This window comes from Telopea speciosissima, chromosome 1 (genome assembly GCF_018873765.1).
Source record: "Telopea speciosissima isolate NSW1024214 ecotype Mountain lineage chromosome 1, Tspe_v1, whole genome shotgun sequence".
Lineage (NCBI taxonomy): Eukaryota > Viridiplantae > Streptophyta > Magnoliopsida > Proteales > Proteaceae > Telopea > Telopea speciosissima.
The window spans coordinates 20,146,519-20,167,737 of record NC_057916.1 but is presented as its reverse complement, the minus strand read 5'-3'; the positions used below and the strand labels follow the sequence as shown (position 1 = coordinate 20,167,737).

The 21,219-nt window shown below is 38.7% G+C and overlaps 1 protein-coding gene and 1 long non-coding RNA gene across 3 annotated transcripts in view; one reads left to right on the top strand and one right to left on the bottom strand.

Annotated features, from left to right (window-relative positions):
* Positions 1 to 20,353, top strand: part of LOC122662134 (DNA gyrase subunit A, chloroplastic/mitochondrial) — a 71,235-nt gene extending 50,882 nt beyond the window's left edge. The window contains exons 23-27 of one of the 2 annotated variants that reach the window (XM_043857702.1): positions 5,669 to 5,802; positions 12,538 to 12,658; positions 12,760 to 12,814; positions 12,899 to 12,998; positions 19,806 to 20,353. In XM_043857702.1, coding sequence (XP_043713637.1) covers positions 5,669 to 5,802; positions 12,538 to 12,658; positions 12,760 to 12,814; positions 12,899 to 12,998; positions 19,806 to 19,932 — 537 coding nt within the window. In that variant the 3' untranslated portion in view covers positions 19,933 to 20,353. Of the gene's footprint in view, positions 1 to 5,668; positions 5,806 to 12,537; positions 12,659 to 12,759; positions 12,815 to 12,898; positions 12,999 to 19,805 lie in introns of those variants that run through there. The other variant, XM_043857708.1, reaches the window with a different exon arrangement.
* Positions 1,521 to 10,160, bottom strand: LOC122662166. Its single transcript, XR_006332984.1, has 3 exons — positions 10,149 to 10,160; positions 9,178 to 9,184; positions 1,521 to 1,656 (listed from the first exon to the last, which is right to left on the bottom strand). It is a non-coding gene; the product is annotated as an uncharacterized LOC122662166 (long non-coding RNA).
* Positions 20,354 to 21,219: the final 866 nt, after the last annotated feature.

Here is a 21,219-nt window from a genome sequence, read left to right as displayed (position 1 = left end):
AATAGGAATAGGGGTAAGACAGTAATTTAACTACAAAAATTAGGGATTCAAAGATGCAATTATTTTACTGATTTCAGATATGAATAAACCTGGAATCAACAGAGGTCAAGTGTAGTATGGGATGAGGGAAAGGTTTGCTGAAAGTTTCAGCCTATTTGGACGGAAGGAAGTGAAGATATGATCAACCCCTAGTGGTGATAGTAATAGGGGTAAATGGGTAATTTTGGATGCTGGTGCTAGGGTTTAGAATGAGGAATTAGGTCACTGATTTCAGACATGTTGTGGCCTGATTCCAGTAGTCTAAGCGATGGGTGAAATCAGAACTGAATTTGAGTTATGGATGACCTAAACAGCAGCTCTAATGGAGGGAGGGATATAATGGGAAAATCAGAAATATAACAAGATCCAACCATAAGAACAGGGTCAGACTAGAATCAAATTGATGCAATCTGAAAATCCAGATTATGGATCTCAGATGCAAGTGTGCCCAATAATCAAATCTGTGATCAGATCTGGGATAGAAGCAACTACGTTGTTAAGGGAAGAAATCAGATCGATGGAAGGAGAGGGAAGAAGATAACAGAAGAAATCAGGTTTGGGATACCAATCCCGTATGCACTCAACAGGAGCAAAACTCTTTAAAAAATCTCAATATTCTTTACTTAAATCATCTCTAATTGATGGGGGGATGTATTACATATATATAGACCTTCTAAATTCCTAATTTGACTCATAAAAGGACTCCTAATCACTCTAATACACTCAATAAAGTAAATAAACTCAAAACAGAATTCTATCTAGCTATTAAGCATCCTAATCAAACTCAAACACTCAATTTAACTACTAATCTCGACGAGTTGTTGAACTATGGTCCTTGTTGTAGAAAAATAAAGATCTTACTTTTCATGGCTATGATCAGAAAATAGAAACAAGATCAAGTAACCAGCCGAAGTAGATGAGAAAGAACACAAGAATGATCCATCCGGGCTTCACACCGCAAAATGTCAGTTGGATCAAACATTACCTTCAACCTTGATCAAACACAAGGCAATCTTCAAATGGAGAAGACAAGTTGCAGCAACAGCTCTGAATTTGTAGAAAAAATCATGGGTGAAAGAGTTCCCCATACACAGTTCTTATTTATAACTTTAAAACATAAGTTGGAGTTGGAGTGGGAAATCCCCCCCTAGCCGACTCAATACGAGACAACCTCTCTTATGCATAGAGAGGTGTGGACCCAATCTACTAACTTAAAAACTTAGTAAAAACTAACAAGACTCAAAAATACACTTAAATGAACAAGGCAAAACAGTGGCTACTAGGCCATGGATTAGCTCCCTCTTTTGGTCTTCTTCTTCCTTAGATAAGTTTTAAGATCTGCATCAACCAGCACGTGCACCCCCCCCCCCCCCCACACACACACGCAAAGGGAAGAAAAAAACACGCACACATACGGCTCTGCATGTGACACCAGCAGGTGGTATCAAGGGGGCAAAATGCATAGGGGCACAACAACACATAACACAGACCCCTCACACTTACCAGGGATTGAACACCCGACCTACTGGCTTTGATACCATGTTACAACCGCTTATTCCAAAAGCTTGAGCTGTTAAGTAAGGGCCACAACAATGTATATCAACACACAAAAACAGCCTATTTTGCAGAACCAGAGAGAAAATATGAGGAATGGAACCCAGAACTTTTAAACAAATTACTTTCCTTAAAATGTTCCTTATCATCTGATTTGGGGACCTCCTAACAGAAAACTTATGGAAAATGGTGCACCATATTAAGTGGTATCCATCCAGGCCGGCCAAATGTTTAGTCTCTTGTGTTAATCATATGCTTAAAATGTGACTGCACCTCCTACATCCTTAATTTCTGCAATTTTGTTTTCCTATTTTGAACTTTTGTTCTTAAACTTTTATCTGGCCTTATAACGGGGCCTGTTTGTTCTAATGGCGTTTCTACTTCATCGTTCCAGCACTGTGTTTCTTTACACGTTTTACTTGGATCTGGATGTGTGTTTTCCAAAGACCTCTTTTGTTATTTAATTTTTACAACTGGCATGTCACTTTTTTTGGGCCCATTGTGACCCCTGTGGGCTTATGGTACTACCCATGGGCCAGGATTCTCAGCAGAATCCATTTTCCTTAGGGTGGGCCATGCCTTTAGCTGGGCTTAGCAACCTCCTTGTATCTGTGGTACTATCCAGGGCATTGGTTTAGTTTGTTACAGAACCACACATCAACTACAACTGTCCCATGTTGCCTGTGTACACATCATTGCAGTTGGAAGACGATGAATGAAGTTAGATAATGATGCAGTCAAGACTGCCCTAGTGGAGTTAAGGTCTAATTTTTTGCTTTGGGTAGGTCCTATGAGCAATGGGCTACTTGTTTATGAGTGATTTGTTATAATGGCCCTAGTTTATAAACCCAAATGTGGGGTTTAAGTCTTCATATGGAAATAGTGGTTGTAAGGGTCTTAGTTTGCTAATTTATAAGTGTTTGAGTTAGATTAGGATACTTATCAGTTAGAAAGAGTCCAGTTTTGAATTTATTTTTCTTATTCAGTATGAGAGTGATAGGAATCCAATCGTGACTCTCATTAGGAAATTTGAAAGGCTTATATGTATGCATACATGCCGCACTGATTAGACTTGTTTTTGAATTATAGAATTAAGTTTTTTCAAGTGTTTCTGAGCTGTGCATACGTGGACTGGTGTTCCTCTCTATTCTTTTTTTAATTCTGGTTCCACTGCAACCAGGATTTCAGCCGATCTGATCATTGGTTTGCAAGTTAAGTATCTTATTTTCTGCTAGATTTGTCCAAAATCTGGTTCTATCGATTTCCATAGATCCTGGTTATAGTCTAGTTCTTGCTTGTAAGATCTTTCTACAACCCTGAACTGCATCAGATAATTTCTTGCCTCAAAATTGACTGAATTGAACTGATAAATTGTCCAATTCGAGGTGCAGAGCCAATCCAGCTATGACCTTGGCATTTATTATAAATAATCCTTACTAGTAATCTAGTATTTCTTTGTGGTTCTGATTGCGTCAAATCCAGTACGAGCAATGTACCTCAAGCATCTGCCCTGATGCAGTTGCATAAGCATTATTCCCATATGGGACTAATGCCTAAAGCAACTGCATTATCCCCTGTCCATTATTCCCTTCATATGGGTGGGATAAAAACCTTTCTTTACCCTTTTTCACCACCAATATCAGGCAGCTCTGATCTGCATCCATAGTTCAACGGAATTGGTAAATGTTGGGAAATGGTTCAGCCTAAGTGATGCTTTAGGTGGAAAGGCAGCCTCATCACATAACAAAGGCATAAGAAAGGTACTCAACTTGGTTCCACTTTATTACGTTTTCAAAAATAATTTCAGTTTCTTCTTCTTGGGCCATCTAGTTGGATTTTGTAACCCACAATGAGTTGAATTTATTGGGAGACTTGTGACATGTGGTAGAGGCAGTTTTGTGAGTTGAGAGCTAGGCCATGGTTGGAATTTAGAGATAGGTTTAGACAAATCTCTGTGCTTCTTACTATGGTAATATTTTGGCAGTGAATGGGCAGAGTATAGGAGGACCAGGTTGATGCAACCTGGGGTTCAGAAACCCTAAATTTGGTTGCTATGGGCCTACCAAAATAATGGAGGAACTCAATTTCAATGAACAATAGCAATTTTGTAAATATTCAGAACTATTTGGAACCTCTTTGAGTAAGGCAAACGGACCCCAAGATAGAATAGTAATTAAGGTAAAAGAGAAGGATAAAATTGGGATTTCACAAAGATATGGAATTAAGTAGAAGCAATAGATGGGTAGGAAGGGATTTAGTGTAATTAACAAAACTAGGCCCTTATGTGTAAATACTGAAAAGGGGGCTTTCTTCTTCCTTTGATAGAATCGAACTGATGGTAACCCAAACCTGTATTGTTGGAGAGAACTCTCTCATATGAAGATGAGTCGAGCTGAAATTCTGTGATTAAGCTCCTAACTCAATGGTTTCTTCAATCCAACGAACAAGAATCCAACCTTAGTTTCTGGTTTGCAACTTATAACAGAGGGGATTTGAGGAACATGCACCTAGCGTTTGGGTCGCCCAAAAGGGATGAGTTAACTCCCAAAACCCTAGGTTGATTGGGTCAGTATTCAGGGAGTTTGAACACAATATGCTGCAAGTACTGCCCATAAACAGAGTAAGAGTATTATTAACAGCGAACAGAAGAAAGAAGGGGGAAAGAAGAAGGTAGGAAACAATGGAACTGAACTGAGAAGGGAGGAGTCGTAGTGAGGAAGCGGCTTGGTGTCCAATCAGGAAGGGAAAAAAAAGGAATGAGCAAGGAAGAAGAACAGCATTGAGAGCATAGACACATCACCAACCGGTGAGAAAATTTCAATTCTTCAAGACTGCCCAACGATGAGATTACATGGCTATTTAACGACTTGGGTCGCCTTGCCGCCTTGACAACTATGGATATGACACTACATTTAGGGCTATAATGAATAAAGTTGAAGTTAGTTTTCTGTAGTCTTGTCTATGTTGCTGAGCATGAGGTTGTTCTTATGCTAAGCTTGATTTGGTTATTATGGCTCCTACAAATGGCATCATTTAAAGCTCACATAGTTTGGAAATGGTCAAACCAGATCTCATCCAGGTTTTCTAGGTCATTTACTGGGATGGTTACTTAATTATTGGGAGATATTCCCCTTATTAACTAATCTTTCCCCCTGTTTATGGCTTGCATCTTTGATATGAGATCTGTACTCCGCTTACATAATTAGAGATACTATCATTCTCTCAACAAGTGCAAAGATATGCCTAGCCCCCAAATTACTAATAGGCCTCAAACTCATTATTATTACAACACACATAGGCCATTCAAAATATAGGAATAATGGAAACATTAGCAAACTAATGTGGTAATTCAGTTGAAGGTGACATCCAAGCATATCATGGTAAATTTTATCCATAACAATAGCTTGTGACTGTAACTGTATTGTCTGCATCTATTCCACTTGGCAAAGAAGATAAATTTATATTCTTCTGTTTTCTGATTTATTCTGATTAAAAACTTTATTGGAATTCTTTAATTGGTAAAATATTTCTGAAAAGCCGTAGTTTGTTCTGATTCTTGAAATATAGTTCTTCTGAATCCTTTTTATAACCACAATTTGTGATTTAAATATTGGAATAAAAAGGAATTCAATATTTATGCTTTTGCAATGTGTGATTATATTCACATGTTAATCTTTATTATCATCATTGTCAACTGTCATCATTATATCATGTTCAATATGATTAAGTACAAAATTGTAATTGAACTATACATTCTATCTCTCAAAACTGGAAAATTTACGCATGATGAATGACACTTTATTGTTGTTCCTTTCACTGCTCATTCCCATTTGTAGGGATCATTTCTTGTCAAGCCAAGCCCTAACCTTAGTTGCTTTCAGAAACATATTTTTGTCAGCAGCTTCAGCTCCATCTTTCTACCCTAATTATCAACTTCATGGGGCTGTCTGCTTTTACATACAAGTTTTATATGCTAAAATAACTAATTAAGTATTTAAAGTTGGATGCTGAGGTTCAAGATATTCAAGCGACTATTTTTTTTTTCTCATTCATGTTTGTGGTGTCTTAAGTTCAGATTCGAGCACTTGGAAGAAATACTAGGGGTTCGGTTGCCATGAGACTGAGAGGAGGTGACAAGATGGCATGCATGGACATAATACCAACCACTATGAGGAAGAACTTGGAGAGGGTGTCAGTGAACACTCATGGGTAGTAATTCTTATACTGGTTTGGTTCTTTGTTATCTGCGATTACTAATTAGCCTTATGTGAAACTTGTATACCATCATATTTACTTTTAAAGAGTTCACTTGCTCTATTGTAGTCCTTTGATTCTTGTGTTGAAAATCCATGAGGGTGGGTGGACCTTAAACTCTTCCTTTCGTTATCTTTGTTTACTCTATTGTGTATAACCGGCTCAGTGTTTTTATGCTTGTACTGTAGTTGCCTGTTTTAGGTTTTATCATACTCCAGTGAGTTTTATGAAATTTAGTTCATCGAGTTTTTGGGAATTGCTATACTCTCTTCCAGGTAGTGAGATGCCTGATCTTTTAATCTACGTTGTGATCATAGTTCGAAATTTCAACGTAATATCTCAGTTTCGACACTTGTCAAAATGAAATGGCATGCGATTTGAGGGGTCTTCAACCTTTTTTTCCTCCACCGAAATGGACCATATTTTGGTGGTACATTTCGGCCATTTTGGTCAATTTGGGGGGGTGTTCGGTGCCATTTCAGTTGGGTGTATTTTGGTTTCGATCAGGGTCGAAATCTTGAACCTTGCTTGTGATCAAGTTTCACCTTCTTCTGATGGCTATCTGTTTCCCTAACTAGCCTCATCCATCTCGTCATCCTCATCCTCTCCTTCCTCTTAGTTGATTTTATTTTTTGGCTACGACCCAAGGTTCGTCATTCATATCCCTTTAGGCTTCACATCCAAGGTTCAAGATTTCGGTTGCGACTGGGATTTTGATCGTGGTTGAAACCAAAATATACCACTGAAGGGCCAAAATGACACGGAAATATTGTCCATTTTGGTGAAAAACCCGAAACATTGAAGATCCCTCAATCCGCATGCCATACCGTTTTGCCCAATGTCAAAACTGAAATAGCTCTTTGAAATTTTGAAATATGCTCACATCCTGAGATAAGTCGCATCACTTCCCAAACTTGTTTTTCTGTTTCCTCCTAAAAGGCCTCTTAGGATTTTCTGGTGTAAGCAAACCTTAGATAGAAAATCCGGAGAAGGATTTGTTGCGAGGGAGCTACAAAGCTTATCATTATCAGTTGGGTTTTGTTCTTTCGTCATCATGATGCAGAACCAAGGGAGTACTCAAGGAAGAAAAAGAAGAAGGTTGTTGCTTGTGTGATGAAGATCAGCCCAACCTTAATGGGCTAGGCCTATTGACTCATAATGGGCTAGGACTGTTGATGTGGATCAAATCCAACATCATAGGCCCAACTTTTATTAGTCCTAATGGGCTTTGGCCTAGGCCCAAGACTAAGGCCCAACCCATGCAAGTTGGGTTTGGTCAATCTATGTTTTTTCAACATGTGCTATGTGTGGGTGGTAGGTATTGTCAATAAAGGGGGCCTTATTGTCAAAGGAAAGCTCCATTGTCAAAGGGAGGCTCCAATGTCAAAGTTAGGTAGGGTTGGTGGTAATAAGTCAATGTTTGTTGGAGGTTTCTTAAAGTCAAGTATTAGGAAAGTTGGGTTTTGACTAACCTTGCCTTGTACCTCTCAATGGTTCCATCAGCCTTATGCTTAATAGTGAACACCAATTTGCATCCCACTAGCTTCTTTCCCTTCGGCTGGGGAACAAACTCCCAAGTACCATGTTTCCTCACGATCTGCATTTCCTCTATCATGGCATCCTTCCACTTAGGATTAGACCTGAGGAGGAGGCAGTTGATGGGCATTGATTATCGAGCTTTTTAGAACAATGGAAGCCATGAGTTTGGGTGAGAGCAGACGATCTGGGCATTGGTGTGCACCATCCTTCATAGGATAGAGCCCCAGTCCAGCACATCATGTTGATAGTGTCTTCAAGAGAGCCAATTCAGCAGCTGGGTACTGTGGATATAGCGGTTAACCATCCTTCGAAAGCAGTGGTTCGACATTTGGAGGGTATAGTTGCCATAAGGGTAGCTATGGTGGTGGCTACGATGGATCTTTTAGCTCATTCCACGGCTTTGCGTATGGGGGTGGATCAGGTGATGGGTCATCTTTCGTCAACAACAACTTCTCGTTTCTGGGCCAACAATTTGAGACAGCTCCACCCAATTTCAGTTTCAATGAGCTATTCACTAGGTCGGGGTACCTCTAATACGTTGGTGATGGGACTTATAGATGGCAAGTCATGGACTATCAAAACAATTGGGCCCACAACATGTCATGGCATACATATGTGGTACATTTTGAGGAGCCACTACGATTTATTCAATCATACACATCTCGTGGAATGGACCCACCAAGAACTCCATGTGGAATTCAATGGTGAGTGATGTATGGTTGTTTTTCCATTCTATTGTATGTTTTGATTGTTTTAATAGCTTATTTACATTTACAATATCAAAAATTATTTGTAAACTTGATGCTTATAATAGGAATAGTGTACAACATCATTAAGCATAACCTAGCAAACTTGGGTCAAAACCACAAGTAGAACTTTGGGAGCTTTTGCTTCTATTTATATGTAAGGTTATTTTCAGCCAAAAGGGGAACTGGGATAACTGAATATTGTTGTAAGTAGTTGCTTCTTGAAAGTAAATCCATGGTGTTTGATCCTTGATGATGGATCTGGTGTGTAATCCAAGCTGACTCCTTGCGGTGGGAAGCCCAGGAGGTTACGCTTCAATCATTGTTCTCATTCTTAACAGGCATTCCAGCCATTAGAGACATCCCCTTTCTAGTTGAAACTCATTGTTACTACTTGCTGCAGATTTGTTGGATCACCCCTTGACTTCTCTATTTTCCTTATACCTATTTCCCTCTAATTACATTACCCTCACCTTTGAACTATACCACATCCTATTAAACCATCCCAGCCTTAACCCCATCGAATTGAACATCTTTTCCCTTGATTCAGATCTTGTGTTGGGACTGGTTGAACTTTCATTCCAGTTCTACATTACATCACCTATGTAGACTCTACCTTGAGTGCATCTCCTGTGTTGGTTGGATAACTATCTTCTTCATTAACTAGAATAAATGTGATATTTAATGGGGTAGCAAGCAAAAGGTGGGGTAAGGTTTCTAAATGCTACCTGTCCACCCAGTAGTATTCCAACACTGGTTTATCATCAAAGTGCCTTTGATGCGAAGATTCCCCCAGTTGGTATTCAATGTTTTGAAACTGGAAATTTTCCTTGGCCAATATATACTCCCTTACTTTTCCTAAGATCAACTTACCCCTGGAAATTTTCTTGTAGAGATGATTAAATTTCTTTGTTTAAGCCCCCAAGTTGTTGTTTGAAGCACTTCTTTCTGGGTTTAAAACTTTTAAAATTCTTCTCATTAATGAGTTTTCAATGAAAACTTGATTATTTATCAGTATTTTTATGGTGGCTGGTTTCCTGTTGACTTTAATGCTTTTGCTTAGGTGAAGAGCAGGTGGCTAGTCATTTCCTAGGCAACAGAAATTTTAGTAGTTGTGTGAAGAATATATAAGTTATATATTTCTAGGGGCGCTGTTCTCTGTGCCCAGGCACATGGGGGTGAGCGCAATGACCACCCTGCCCCCCTGCACAGGCTGCCCATGTGCCTAGGTGCAGGCTGCGCTGCGGCACAGAGAACATTCTCCCATATTTCTATTACCATATCCCAGTAAAAAGTATTCTCCTTAATTCCCTGTAGGCCTTTTTATATTATATCTCTGCACACACTTACGCATCAAAAGAACGTAAGTTGAAACAAGAAAAGCCTTATAACAAAATCGTAACAAGACCGGAGAATAAAACCAGCAATGAGGAAGGAGAAAGTTGAGTGGGGAGGCGGCCAGAGAGTCTAACAACCAATGGCTAGCCTCCCCCTCACCAATTATATTTATAGAGACTGATTACAATAGTAGCTCTCATCTTTAGACTAGGAAAGAGCATAAGAAATTAGAAAGTAAACTAACAACTAAACACTGACTCTTAGTACAACTAGGAAAGAAGAAATAAAGAAGAAACAAAATAGAGGCAAAGAAGTAAACACATCCCATGATAGAGGGACTCCCTCTATCATGTTATACATGACTAATACCCCATTGTTTAACACTCCCCATCAAGCTGGACATACAGATCTCCCATGCCGAGCTTGGAACAACCCTTTCGGAACACTGGACCAAACAAAGACTTAGTGAACAAGTCGCCATGTTGATCAGAAAAGGAGACGAACAGAGTAGCAATTAGTTTCTTCATGACTACATCCCTCACAAAGTGACAATCAACTTCAACGTGCTTGGTTCTTTCGTGGAACACTCGATTACTAGCAATGTAGATAGCAACTTGATTATCACAGAACATCTTCATAGGAGAGGTAACTGGAAATCCCAAATCTTGGAGTAATGACTTTTAACAACATAAGTTCAGCTGCAATATGAGCCATAGCTCGATACTCAGCTTCAGCATTGGACCTAGCCACAATTGTCTGCTTCTTGTTGAGCCAAGTGACTAGGTTACTTGCAACTAAGGTACAATATCCTGTAGTAGACCTTCTATCACCAACAGCACCAGCCCAGTCAGCATCAGAGAACCCTAAGACCTTCTATCTTGTAGTAGACCTTCTCACATAACCCCTTTAATGTACATATCGTAAGTATTGGTACGTATCAATCTATATCGTATCGTATCGGCCGATACAATACGATACCAACTGAGGCACCATTTTTTATTAAATTTTTTTTTTGTATCGGTATTGATTAATACCGACACGTATCGGTATTGATCAATACCGACACGTATCGGTCTGTATTATATTGTATTGTATTGATCGATACTTTAAACAATGACATTGTTAAATACTACCCGATGGTTTAGTTGAGAGCCTCAAAGCTCGTTTGGTTGTTAAAGGGATTCACTCAGAAATATGGTGTCAATTATTTTGAGGCGTTCTCTCTAGTGGCACGCCTTAATTTTGTCTGTGTATTTATCTCTTTGGCAGTGAATCTTGATTGGCTTCTGTTTCAGCTGGATATTAAAAATGCATTTCTATATGATCTTGATGAAGAGGTATATGGAGCAACCTCCGGGGTATGTTGCTCAAAGGGAGAATGCATCCAAGGTATGTTGTCTCCACAAGGTTATTTATGGGCTGAAACATGTCTCCACATGCCTGGTTGAATAAGTTCAGCAAAGTCATTGGCAGTTATGGGTTTACTCAATGTTTTTTCTGATTACTCAGTGTTTGTGCGTTGTTGGGAAGACAAGGTCGTGATCCTAGTTGTGTACATTGATATTATAATTTCAGGAAATGACTCTTCTTGCATTGAAGAGGTCAAGTCATATCTCCATCGGCACTTTCAGATGAAGGACTTAGGGGTCCTCAAGTATTTTTTGGGGATTGAAGTTGTTCATTGCAATAAAGGTGTTAGATTCATAGGAAATGTGTTCTAGATCTTCTATCGGAGATTGGAGTGTTGGGTCGTAAGCCTATTGATAACCCTATGATTCCAATTCTGAACCTTGGGTTGTGTGATAATAAAGATTTTAAGGATAAACATCAGTATATAAGACTAGTTGGAAAACTTATTTGTTTGACTGTCTCTCGACCGAATATTTCCTTTGTTGTTGGAGTCATTAGTCAATCTATGGAGGGTCCTAAACTTGCTCAGTAGGATGCTGCTTATCACATTCTAAGGTAACTTGAAGGTGTTTCTGGCAAAGGTCTTATTTATCATCGTCATGGTCAAATAGATATTGTGGGTTATTCTGATGCTGATTGGGCTAGTGCTGCCAACGATTGTAGATCAACCATTGGATACTATACGTTGTTGGTGGTAATCTTGTTTCTTGGAGAAGCGAGAAGCAGACTACTGTTGCTAGATCAAGTGCAGAGGCTGAGTATAGAGTTCTGGCTCATAATGCAGCAGAGTTGATGAGGTTAAAGTCTCTCCTACAAGAATTATTGCTCTCAGTTCCCAAACCAATGAAGATGTATTGTGATAATCAGGCTGCAATTTACATTGCAAGAAACCCATTTTTCATGAGAGGACTAAGCACATTGAGGTTGATTGCCATTTTGTGCTAAGTGTAGTTTTGCAAATGCTGATTTCTAATCCGTTCATCAACTCTGGCAATCAACTTGTTGATATGTTTACAAAGGTACTGTTTCGACCTGCGTTTCTTGATGGTTGTTTCAAGCTGGGTATGGGAGACATCTATACACCAGCTTGAGGGGGAGTGTTAGAATATATGTGTCTCGGTTGGAGAGCTTGATTTCTGTAGAACTCATAAATAGAGAGCTTGATTTTTGTGGAACTCATAAATCTAATTTTTGCAAACCTGATTTCTGTAGAACTCATAAATAGAGAGCTTGATTTCTGTGGAACTCATAAATCTAATTTTTGCAAACCCCAGTGGACAAGTCAAATTTGAATGATCTACATTTTTTCTATGTAATTACAATACTGCCCCTGTACCAAAATCTACTTAGAACAGTAGTATTTCTCAGAACTAATCCAAATCAAACCTGCAGTAAACATAAATAGTACTGATGGAGTCCTCAATGGAAAATCCCAATCTTATAATTTTTATGTGTAGCCCCACAAGCCAGGGAAAAGGAAAATAGAACAACCACATACCCAGTACTTGAAGTATGCTTTGTTACTTTTTCCTTCTTCCTCTTGTTGCTCTTGCTTCTATGATCCCCAAGATCTAACTTCTTCGGTCATGGAGTTCTTCTGCCATTTATTTTTCTAGCAAATCTGAGCATATTCATTTATAATATCATTATTTTGCAGGGGTAAGGGTCTTGGTGCTCCATGGCTTCTATTTGTCTCTGAAAGTGGACTTGGAAAGCGGGTCCCACTGAGCAGTTTCCGCCTATCATCTCTGAACCGAGTTGGTTTGAGAGGTTACAAGGTAAACGATTTTTTTATCCCTTCCTCGGAATACGAAAAGCTCATTATTTTGCATATTTGGTTATAAGCATACAACTTATTTCTATCGCTGTTCATTTGTAGCTTTCACCAGACAATTGCCTAGCAGCAGTCTTTGTGGTTGGATTCTCGTTGTCAGGTACTTTAGGGTCTATTTTCTTACTAAATGATGTAGCACATATATTCTTGTAGTTAATGAGAGATCCTTATGACTATTTAACAGAGGACGGTGAAAGTGATGAACAAGTGGTTCTAGTAAGTCAAAGCGGAACAGTCAATAGAATCAAGGTCCGGGATGTTTCTATTCAATCACGCAGTGCTAGGTAATATAAGGTTTCAGCTTCATCCTTTTCATCATTAATTAATTGGGGAAAACTGTTATGCACGGCCCATTTAGGAAGTGCTTCCTAAACAGTTCACCATTTTGTGTCACATGGACAAAGGATGTGGCAATTCCAACAATTGGATAGAGGATATGGTCTGGGTTAGCTATGTGCCAAATTTCATACTCAAATTTTCAATCAAATGCCTTTCCACGTATGTCCATCCATGCCTACTGGACCCCGGCCACTACCATATGCTCTCCCATAGTTTGGGATTTTTCAAAGATATATTTTTCCACTTGCTGAACTCTGTTTGAGCTGAAACATGACATGTGAGTGGGGGACCTAGGGGTGTACCTGTGCACCAATATGGGCCCCATCTTATTTGTCATATGGCAATTTTTTTGGGCCATATGGGAAAGGATCCCAATACAGTATGTGTTGGAAAATTGTCCCCTAATTATCTTATGCATGATATAGTATTCAAAAATAAAAAATATATAAAAGTAAAAGGTTTTCATCCTTCCAAAAATGAAAATTCATGATCTGGTTGGTTGGTTATGGGATTCTCTCTGCTCAAACAAGTTAGTAACTAGGAAACTTGAGATGGTATTTGCTGCTGATTCTCACATATTCTACTAGGGCTTGCATTATATGTGAAGGTTGCAGAAATAGATAGTGTTCTTCTACTGAAAAACGAAAGAGAACCTTCTAAGTTGGAAAATTGTACACATAATTCATATAAATAGAGTTATCCATTTAATTTAACGTCTTAACTGTGGAATTTAATTTGACAAGACTGAAGCTTCCCATTCAATATTATCCCAAATGTCTAATGAGTGGACTTTTTTGGTGGTGTTTGGGTTGATATTTTGTTAATATGAATATTTTGAAATTGACAATTTAATTAGTTACTGAGTCTTTCTCCTAAAATAAATTATTGGAATCTTTAATCATAAGAATCTCAACCAAATTGTTCCATATTGACTCTATGACAGAGAAAAGTCTTCAAAAAACTTTCATTAAACTTTTTTTAAAAAAAAAAACTTTTAGATTTTAGTAAAGCATTTCAGGAGAAGCAGCAACTTTGCTTAATGGTATATATTGGAATGGGTCATTCCCCATATTAGAATCTTCTTCCATTTTAGGTGCCATTTGTAGGCTATGTGCTTAGAGCCCTTAGAAACTTAAAAAATTATATATACTTACTTTTTGTAGTGGACAGCAAAATTTTATTAAAGACGAATAGAAAGGATACACAAAAACAACAATAAAAGGCCAAACCCAACCCTGAGAAGGGAGTACATCATGGCTAAGGACTTGAATACAATGATTCTTTGCCCCCCCCCCCCCCCACACACACACACACTAGTGATGCAGATAAATCACAGATGTGGGCTTATTTTAGTGGAAATAAGCTTTGGGTTGGGTTATGTATATGTTGGGTCTTGGATCCAATGGGTTTTCTTTGTAATGGGACACTCTAATGGGCCTATAATATGGGTAGAGGCTAGCATATTTCAAAAACTTGGCGAAAGTTTACTAATTTTGACATGTCAGAGACGAAGCGGGAGGCAAAACCCAGAATCAGCACTGTTTCGCCGAAATCTCGGTCATTTCTATCATGTCTACAGTGTACAAAAAATGCATTGTTTTGGTGAATTGCGGTCATTTCGCTCGAAATTTCATTCATTTTGTCTGTTTGCGTCCTGAAACAGTCTCGAAAAAAATGAACTGTTTCAGCGAAATTTCGCCAATTTCGGTGCATTTCGCTAATTTCGGTCTGACCGAAATGGCCTACCGAAACGAGTTTTAAACTATGGAGGCTAGGGCATACGGGATTAGTTAGTTAAGTGCCTTTATTTCTTTAATTTTATTGTTATCAAGTGTTAGGCTGGATTAGGATTTTATTAGTCCTGTCCTGTTTTGAGTCAATTTCCTTCATTATTTTAGTTTATTAGTCAATTTAGGTTACCTTATTAGTTAAAGATTGGGTTAGGCCTTTCCTTCTTAGTGTAGTCTGTTTTTGAGTCTTCTATGCAAGTTTGTCAGGGGGACCAGCATTGTACATGAATTTGATGATTAAAGTTTGGCTTTTGCTTTTGGTTCTGTTGTGATTCAGAATGCTCCTTGTTGTGTTGATTCAACAGGCCCTGTTGTGGTGATTCAACAGGTGGGTTGGTGGTGAATCCAATCAGTACCTTGCGATGAGAAGCCCAGGTACTGTTATCCTATTTCTTGATTTATTCTTGAGATTATTGATTTGGTTTCTGTTCTATAAAATCCTGCAAATGATCTCAGTTCTGTCCATGTGATAAGGCATTCCTATTCTTACTAGGATTGCTGGAAATCAAGGTTCTACAGACCTGATTTCGATTCTGGTTTCAGAAACTTACTGTCGACAGTACCCTCATTCATATTCTGTTTTCAAATCCTGATTCTGTTGCTTAGTTGATATAGTCCTGTTTCAAATGGGATTGAGTTTTGATTACCTGAAAGCTGAAATCGATACCTGCACTTTACTGTTCTGTTTAGTCTGAAATTGACAACATAAGGGGGATGCCAAAGGCAGGGCTAGTGACTGGAGTGAAATCGTAACAAGGTTTCCATACTGCATGGTGCGGCTGGATCACCTCCTTTTCAGGGAGAGCTAATGTTTGTTGGGTATTTTGGTTTGACACTGCTTCACACCCAAAAAAGAAGTGAGCTACGCCTGAGCTAAGCTTGGAGAATTGCAAATTTTTATTCATCTTATAACTTTTTAATAACTTACAATCAGATTTTGGTAAATAAATTTTTGCTATTTGACAATTTAAAACATAGTTTTCAAGTATTTAAATATTATTTGATGGATGAAGAAACATACTTTTCAATTCTACTTAGCCTATCTCCATTAGCAAATTTTTATTCATCTAGGAAGATTGTGGGGACGGCTAGGGCAAAGAAATATGAGGATCTCTATATCAACCTAAGCACAAAAGAAGGGGAACAGTTATATATAAGATAGCTAAGATGAGAGAAAGGAAGATTAGAGACTTCGATCAGGTGAGGTGTATTAGGATTTAAGAGTGATGATGGAAAAGTGTTGGTAAGGGATAAAGACATTGTGAAGAGATGGGATAAGTATATTTGTGACCTACTAAATGGAGATAGGCAGAGTAGAATTGACCCAAACGGTTACAGTTTTCAACAAGCCACCACACTCCATAGATATGTCCAAAAGGTTAGTGTGGCAGAACTTAAAGAAGCCTTAAAGAAGATGAAAGCGGTCAGGACACCAGGGCCCAGATGAGATCCCAATAGAAGTGTAGAAAACCCTAGGAGATTGTGGGGTATTTTGGTTAACCAATTATTTAATAGGACTATGACAACTAGGAAGATGCCAGATGAATAGAGGAGAAGCATCGTAGTCCCGATCTACAAAAATGAAGGTGATATCCAAAGCTGCAATAATTATAGAAGCATAAAGCTAGTGAGTCATTATGAAGCTTTAGGAGAAGGTTATTGAAGCTCATTTGAGAAGAGAGACTCATATTCGGAGAACCAATTTGGCTTTATGCCAGGTAAATCCACGACAGAAGCTATCTACTTATTGAGGAGGCTCATGGAAAGATGTAGAGATAGCAAGAAGGATCTCCCATATGGTCTTTATTGACCTAGAAAAAGCATATGACCGAGTCCCTAGAGGTTTAATCCGGCATGTTCTAGTGAAGAGAGGGGTGTCAAGTAAATATTTGGATGTAATTAAGGATATGTATGAGGGCGTGGTGACTAGTGTAAGATTTGTGGGAGGTCAGGGCAAGGAATTCCCAATTACGATTGGGTTACATCAGGGATCATCCTTAAGCCCTTATCTAGTTGCGCTTATCATGGACGACCTAACCAAGAGCATTCATGACGAGGTCCCGTGGTGTATGCTCTTCGCCGATGATATCGTTTTGGTGGATGAGACAAAAGCAAGGATTAACGCCAAGTTAGGGCTTTAGAGATCAACCTTGGAAACAAGAGACCTTAAGATTAGTAGAACAAAGACGGAGGTTATGACGTGTAATTTTAGTCAGACAATGTTGAACACTAACATGGTGCGAATTGGGGAAAGAGAGATTCCACAAAGTTACTATTTTATATATTTGGGGTCAATCATAAGTAAGGAAGGTAACGTAGAGGATGATGTTTCACAGAGAATTAAAGTAGGATGGCTAAAGTGGAGAGGTGCGTCCGGAGTGCTGTGTGACCGTCGTATCCCTTTAAAGCTTAAAGGGAAGTCCTATAGGACTATTGTACGACCGGCAATGATGTATGAGGTAGAATGTTGGGCAATTAAGAAGTGTCATGCTGAGAAGCTATGTGTAGCACAAATGAGGATGTTAAGATGGATGTGTGGAAAAACTAGGAGGGATAAAATAAGAAATGAGGGGATTAGAGGTGATTTAGAAGTTGCCCCGATCAATGACAAGCTCCGAGAGAGTCGTTTGAGGTGGTATGGTCAGGAGGCCTAGGGGTGCCCCAGTAAGGAGTGATATGATCCCGATTAAAGGGGTTTAAAGAGCTAGGGACAGACCTAAAATGACCATAGGAGAAGTTGTGAGGAAGGATTTGCATAGTCTAGGTTTTGTACCAAGTATGACCTCAGATAGAGCCTATTGGAGAGCAAGGTTCCATGTAGCAGACCCGATTTAGCTAAGATTCTCCCAACTTATTGGGCTGTAACTCATTCCTCTTACATCTTCCACTTTTCTTTTTAACTTCCATTCTTCATTTGTTATTTTCCATTTTTGTATTTCCCATTTGATTCCCATCTCATCTCAATTTTCCCTTCTTTGTTTTTGTTTGGATCCATGTAGCCAACCCCATTAAGTTGGGATAAGGCTGTGTTTGTTGTTGTTAATGGTTGAAAATGGAAAAATTTATAATCACGATCCATTCATTAACATCATTTTCAATTCATTTGATTTTTTATTAAGCCAATTCAAATCTGTGATCTGGACAGTCATATGGTTCCTGGTTTGACTGGGTTTGACCTATCGTAGTTCCATTTGGACTTGTCCACATCAGCAGATCTGACCATTGGATCTTGCTGGAATTTTCAGCCAAGTTTATAACCTCTAAAAGGAGAACTTGACCAGACTTTCAACTTGATCTGGTTTGCTGATTTTGTTCTGTGTTTTCTCCTAATTCTGGAATTTTGTCACTGTTTCAATTCTGTTTTGGTACTGGTTTAATATTTAAATTGGAACTACATTACCAAGCGAACTCATCAGCCGATGAGTTTGCAGATCAGATCCTCCATGAAAAAGAAAACTTCCTTGGGCACACAGGGATCTTGCCTTTCTAATAATGGAAATATAATGCAAGGACCCTCATCTCAATATTGAAGCCACTGAATAACAATCTGAGAATCTTATTCTGCCATCAGATATACCCACTCGTTAGCTAGAGAAATTTCCTGCCCTTGAACTATTGCCTTTAATTCTACAGTGATTGAATTGGCTTGAACAATCGGATTGGAAAACAACATAACTTTGCCATCATGATTTCCAAAGACCCCCCAATCTCAGCTGGGCCCTGATTTCCATCTGAACTGCCATCAATATTAAGCTTAATACCACAGAGGAGAGGGGGTCCCTCCAATCGAAGCAAATTGGAAGAAGACACAAGATTCTGATGTGTCAAAAAGTAATTAACAGGAATGCCTCTAAACACCTCCATAGGCCCATCTTCTTGTTCTCAATATAACCTAGCCACACTCATCTCTAGTAGATCTCTACCAATTACAAAACATCCTATTGCTCCTTTCCTAATATATATGTGTGTGTGTGTGTGTGTGTATTTATATATATATATATAATAGTTCACCCCTCATAAATGAATTGAAGAGGTGATGTAGTATAGAAGAAGAGGGAGGAGGACAAAAGAATGCATTTGTTGACAAAAGAAAGATTGTGAGTGAAGAGAATCATGCTCAACAAATACCCACACAGCATTAAGGAGTTATAATGACACTTTAAAAATTGTTCAAACAATGAAGGGAAATCCTTCAGGCCTCAAAAGGCACCACCAAGACTGGTTAAGTCAAAGACCAGCCGGTAGAGATTAGTAGGAATACCTGCAACAAATATGTTAGAAAAGAAGAGTATGAGACAATCTGAGAGCAATAGATCTTGGTGCACACATCGCTCCTCACATACCTAATCCATGGACAAACAATTTGGGATTGCCAAATAAAGGGAAGGACTGTATTTGTGGGACGGGCAGAGTATTGTTCTTGTGTGAATGTTTTGTGGTCAACCCACATAGAGAGGCTTATTTGGTGCCCAAAACATTTTCCACATGGCATGTCAGATGGGGCCCAATTTTGTGGACTGGTAGACCCTCTAGTCCCCTACACACATCAATTTTCTGCCAATTGGAATTGTCCAAGTGGTAAAATGAAGCTTTGAAAATTCAAAACTACCAAGAGGGTTCACACCAGACATGGACAACGGAGAGTGTGCATGCTAATGCATTTGGGGGTAATCTGATTAATTTGGCTCTGAAATTTGAGATGTGGCCAATCCAGACCATGCATCTTATGGTAAGAATTACCAGATCATCCGGCCTCGTGGCTCAATTAGGTGGATTATTGAACCTTCTCTTGACAGGACCTTGCAAAGGACATTTTCCTTTTTAATCAGCTCTCCCTAAACTTTGCAACTTGTGCTGCTCAGTGGCTCATCTAACCCTTAAGTTTGCATTTGTTATCTGTATCTCTGTAGTGGTTTCTATTGTTTATTGTGTGTGCCTTCATCTATTGCCATTGGTTTCCAGGGGTGTTATTCTGATGAGGCTGGAGCACGCTGGAAAGATCCAGTCAACTTCTTTGATCTCGGTAACTGAAGAGCCTGAAAGCCAAGCTGATCCTCTGTTTCATGGAGAGACACATGCAACAACATAACAGTAAGAGAGCTCTTTTTCATTTGATCTTCCAGAAATAGTCAGGGAAAACATGAGATGATAAAGAAATCCTTTTTGATGATGGTAACAATGTTTTCTCACAGATTTTGTACAAAGTCTGTAAAAGAAAGTAAAAAAGAGAGATGCTACTGAATGTTCATCTGTATCCTTAGCAGGTCGATGTGTGGAAATTAGATTGATTTAGTTCATTTACTTAAGATAGAAGTATGATTTAGTAGTATGAAGCTTGTATGCAATAGATATTCTAGAAACCTGTGCAGAAGCAGCCAGATGTTAGAATGAATTCTTATGAATGAACCTGACCAGGATGTAGCCATTTAATTGATTTCATACCCCTTTTATGTGGCATTATTAATTTTTGCTTAAAATTTACGAAAATAGTACATGATTCCGCAGTTGTATCACTTGATAAATCATGCTGTAATAATATAAGCATAACAGGTCTAATTATGAGACATTCTTTGCTCTGTTTTTATGTTCAGGACTACACATTTTTCAGACCATATGTTTTCATTAGACACAGCTTAGGGTCTGCAAAACTTAAAGTTCTCTGCTTTCTGTCGATTTTTCTTTATTATTTATTTTGAATTTATCTTTGCATGAGAGCTGCCCAATCACTTGATAATATTGAGGACACCATGCAAGTTTGAACCTGTTATGGAATTTCCAACGATTGGATCGCAATTCGCAATGGGTCGAAAATTGATCAGAAAGGCCTGAAAATAAACACATTTAAATTATTTTGCTGTCGGTTATTGTAAGCAGGGTTGTAATGGAACAGGTCACTTAGTTTGGGTAATGATTTATCAGATTAATTTTGATTGATTTAAGTGTTTATTGTCTGGAATATAAGTATTATTTCTTAAATAAAAGCTCACTTACACTGAACTGGTGTGTAAAACTGTAGAGGTTCATTCCACTAAATCATAAACTAATGCTCTCATTGCAGCTCTGTTGGATACAGACAAGACATTTTTCGTGGTCTCCATGTCGTAATTCTTATTTTTCAACCTACAAAATGTTTTTCCATAAATTATCATTCATATTTTTTTTTAACCTTTGATCAGTCATTTCCGGAGCTTTAGTGGGTGTGGTGGTCATTCTGTTTGCCTCTATGGCAAGACACAGGGATGTTTAGGGTTGTCAATAAAGCCCGGCTGGCCCGAACCAGCCTTTAGCCGGGCCCGGACCCGATCCTGATTTTTCAACCTTGAGGGTGGGTTTGGGTTTAGTTATAGTCTGGCCCTGGCCAGGTCGGGTCAGGGTT